This window comes from Merops nubicus, unplaced genomic scaffold, assembly GCF_000691845.1.
Source record: "Merops nubicus isolate BGI_N331 unplaced genomic scaffold, ASM69184v1 scaffold22673, whole genome shotgun sequence".
Classification (NCBI taxonomy): domain Eukaryota; kingdom Metazoa; phylum Chordata; class Aves; order Coraciiformes; family Meropidae; genus Merops; species Merops nubicus.
Window position 1 is genome coordinate 3,827 of NW_008601275.1, and position 3,373 is coordinate 7,199.

Consider the following 3,373-nt stretch of genomic DNA (forward strand, 5'->3'; position numbering starts at 1 on the left):
GTGTGCCCAGGTAGAAGGTCAAAGGAGCAAGAGGAAGAAGAAGAAGAGAGAGAGGCGTGCCTTCCTCCCCTTTTTATAGACCTTGGCAGGAGGTCCCGAAGACAGGAAAAGGGGAGTGGGAATAGGACAGGTGTACGCCCCTTTCATTCAGGCTTGTACCTGGTTTAGGGTTTCAGATCTCCACCCCCCAGGGGCAGCAGGTTTCAAACCATTACAGAAGTGTTGTCTCTCCTGGCCAGGTGCAGATGTGAACTGCCAGGCCAAGGACAGGGCCACCCCCCTGCTGATCGCCGCGCAGGAGGGGCACACCGAGTGCGTGGAGCTGCTCTTGGCCACGGGGGCAGACCCCAACCTCTACTGCAACGAGGACTGCTGGCAGCTCCCCATCCACGCAGCAGCAGAGATGGGCCACAAGAAGTAGGTGGTGAGAGAAACGTTCAGATGGATGATCCTGGTTTAAAAAAAAGAAACCCTAGCTTCCCTCTTTGTCAGTTCAGCCCCATCAGGAGGAAGAATCAAGCTCTCAAGCTGATTCATGGTTTAGGATTCCTAATTCTTGTCATATTTGAAATGGCTTTTAGTAGTCCCAGTGAGGTGAACATCATCTAACCTGGATCTGCCCCCTATCCTCATGAGTTTAAAGGGTGTTCCACAGTGCTGAATCAGATACTAATTCACTCAATAGCCATATTCTTTCAACGTTTTGAACTATAAATAACAGTAACACATGCTTTATACATGACTTGAGCAGTTCTTAATTAGAATTACAGTTCTGACAGTTAAGTATCAGAAGCAATCACGTGCACCTCATGAATTTGCTGAACCAGCTGGAAAATTGAAGCCAAAACCCAATTCCTTCAATCCTTCTAGAAATGCATCTGTAGCTTTCCCCAGTCCCAGTGATCTAAGTGGCTGTAACAGCAGAAAACCAAGAGCAGAAGGATGTTCCCAGAGCAGCAGGTGGTTGCAGAGAAGCACCTCACAGGAACCCTGTGATTTGCACGTGTATGGCAGCACTTCAAATCAGATATATTAATGATGATACTAACTGCAAAATCATCAGTAGGTGGTTGATCTTAACCCCTAGCAAAAGGAGATCAGGACTGGAAATGTCTTTAAATCAAATGCTGCCTTCATAGCTTTTGCAACAATACATACTGGAAATGTCTTTAAATCAAATGCTGCCTTCATAGGTTTTGCAACAATACATAACTGGCCACCTCTGTGCAGTACCACTAAGTTCCAGTAGCAAATAAATTGCTCTTTGTCACCAATCTGTGTCAGCTGGAAGGAATGTAGAGGTGTGAGCTATGAAACAGGATGATTTTTCTGTTTCAGTATCTCAGTGAGTGTTTCTGAACATTTTGTTTGCAACCTATATTTTTTAGTTTGCTTCCAGACTTTGTAGAAGTATGGATTTAATGTGCAGAGGTGCTCTGTGGCTGTAAGGAGGTTTGTTAGATGGTAGGAAATATCTCTCTCTGGATTAAAGTATTTATTGCCAGCCTGAACCTGTGCCAAAGCCCAGCATTTGTGGTGGAATGATAAAGGTTGTTCTTTTGTATGAAAACTCAATGAAAAAACAGTATTTTCATCTTAATTTCTAATGACCATATGAAAAATGAGTGTATGTTAACAATTCATAATTGCATAAGATCACAAAATAGTGTTTTTCAAAATTTGCAGGATATTAGAGCTGCTGATACCAGTTACTGACAGGACCTGTGACAGAGGCAAAGGCAAAGTGAGCCCTGTCTATTCAGCAGTCTATGGGGGTCATGAGGAGTGTTTGGCCATGTTACTCAGAGAAGGCTACAGCCCAGATGCTCAGGAGTGCCTTAATTTCAAATGCAGATCACCCATGTGTATGGTCTTCCAGAAGGAGTAAGTAAACCTCTTACTTTTTGAAGCTATTCATAATTATGTTGGCTTTTATTTAGCTTTTTCTAAATGGGTGGTTTTCCTGCCCTCCTCCCCCAGTTTTTGGGTAACAGAGTTAAGACAGTTAATGACAGAGTTAACTGTAAGTATCTAAATGATGTCTGGGGTTTGGATTGTGTGCACAAGCTGAAGAACATCCTGGAAATATCCAAAGGGAAGATAGCTCTTTGAAGAAGAGTCTTGTAGAACATAATAGCAGTTTTTGTGCTTTCAGAAGGCCTTATTGACACATCTCCCATCTTCTGGGAGCATCACTTGATGCTGTAATTGGATCAGAAGGACTCCTAGGTAGCCAGATTGTTTTCAGGAAGGAATGAGTTCTTGGAAAACAATGTTTTCCTTTTCCATCTGGTTCACAAGACAAGCAGAATGAGTTATCTCAACCCTGCAGCTGCAAGGAGGGCTGGGAAACTAGGAGATGCATGGGTTTAGATAGTGAGCCATTTCTTTTTCTGCCCAGGGAGTGATGTGTGCCCGTGGTGTTCACCAGGAAATCAAACAGCACTTACTTCATAATGCAAAGGCTGTAATTTTGGAGGAAAAAATAAAAAAGCTATCAAAGCCTTACTCCTAAGTGTGTGTGTAGATACATAGTATGCCAGTAAGGTGCTCTTCACATCCTTATTGTTGGGTTGGGTTTTTTGTGCTTTTAGTAGAGGTCTCTTCTTCCTTTTTCTGTGGGAGTTCAATTCCTGGAGGAGTGGGCTGTTACTGTGAAAGATCTAGATGCTGCTGTCCCCAGGCTTGCTTTGTTCTCCTCACAGACTAACCCAACGTATGAAATATCATCCAAAGGATTAAATACTGGCACAGCTAACATCTAGATGGAGAATCACATCTCAGTGGCAGCCCTGAGCTTTGTGTAGAGCTGTACTGTCATGGTTTAAGAATTTAATGGAGTTGAGAGCAGTTACCTGGTAACTGCTTCATGCCTTAGAACAACAGAGGAAATTCATGTGATAGAGAATACATTTGGAAACTTTTTTGTTTTTCCTTCATCTGATTGTCTGTCATTTATTTTTTTTCCAGAATTCTGGTTAGTTCATCCTTTGTAGATCCTCCTCCTCAGGAATATTAATGCCAAGTAATATTGTGAGCCTCCTGTGCCTGCATTAAGGAAAATCTCTTCATTAAAGGCTTTAAAATCATCTTAAAACTGAGCTCTAACACAATATTTCATGTACATGGATCAAATTGTATGGCTTGTGTGCTGCCATTTAAATTAAGGAGGTTTTGGTAGTAATGGGTGTAGCTCATCATAATTAAAAAGCAATTTATCCAGCAGGTGAAGAATCTTAGCTTTTGGGAGTCATAATTTCAGTTTCTCATTCTTGCCTCTTACCTTCCACATGACACCTGCTAGAATTTCTTTCATTTAAGGAAGGAAAATCAAAATATGCAATAATTTAACCGTTCTTGAACTTCTGAAATC

The 3,373-nt window shown here is 41.9% G+C and overlaps 1 protein-coding gene across 1 annotated transcript in view; it reads left to right on the forward strand.

The window, feature by feature from the left end:
• Positions 1-1,924, forward strand: part of ASB3 (ankyrin repeat and SOCS box containing 3) — a gene marked incomplete at its 3' end in the record, with an annotated part of 5,620 nt that extends 3,696 nt beyond the window's left edge. Inside the window, 2 exon segments of the mRNA XM_008937954.1 lie at positions 240-417; positions 1,687-1,924. Coding sequence (XP_008936202.1) covers positions 240-417; positions 1,687-1,924 — 416 coding nt within the window.
• Between the last annotated feature and the right edge of the window lie 1,449 nt (positions 1,925-3,373).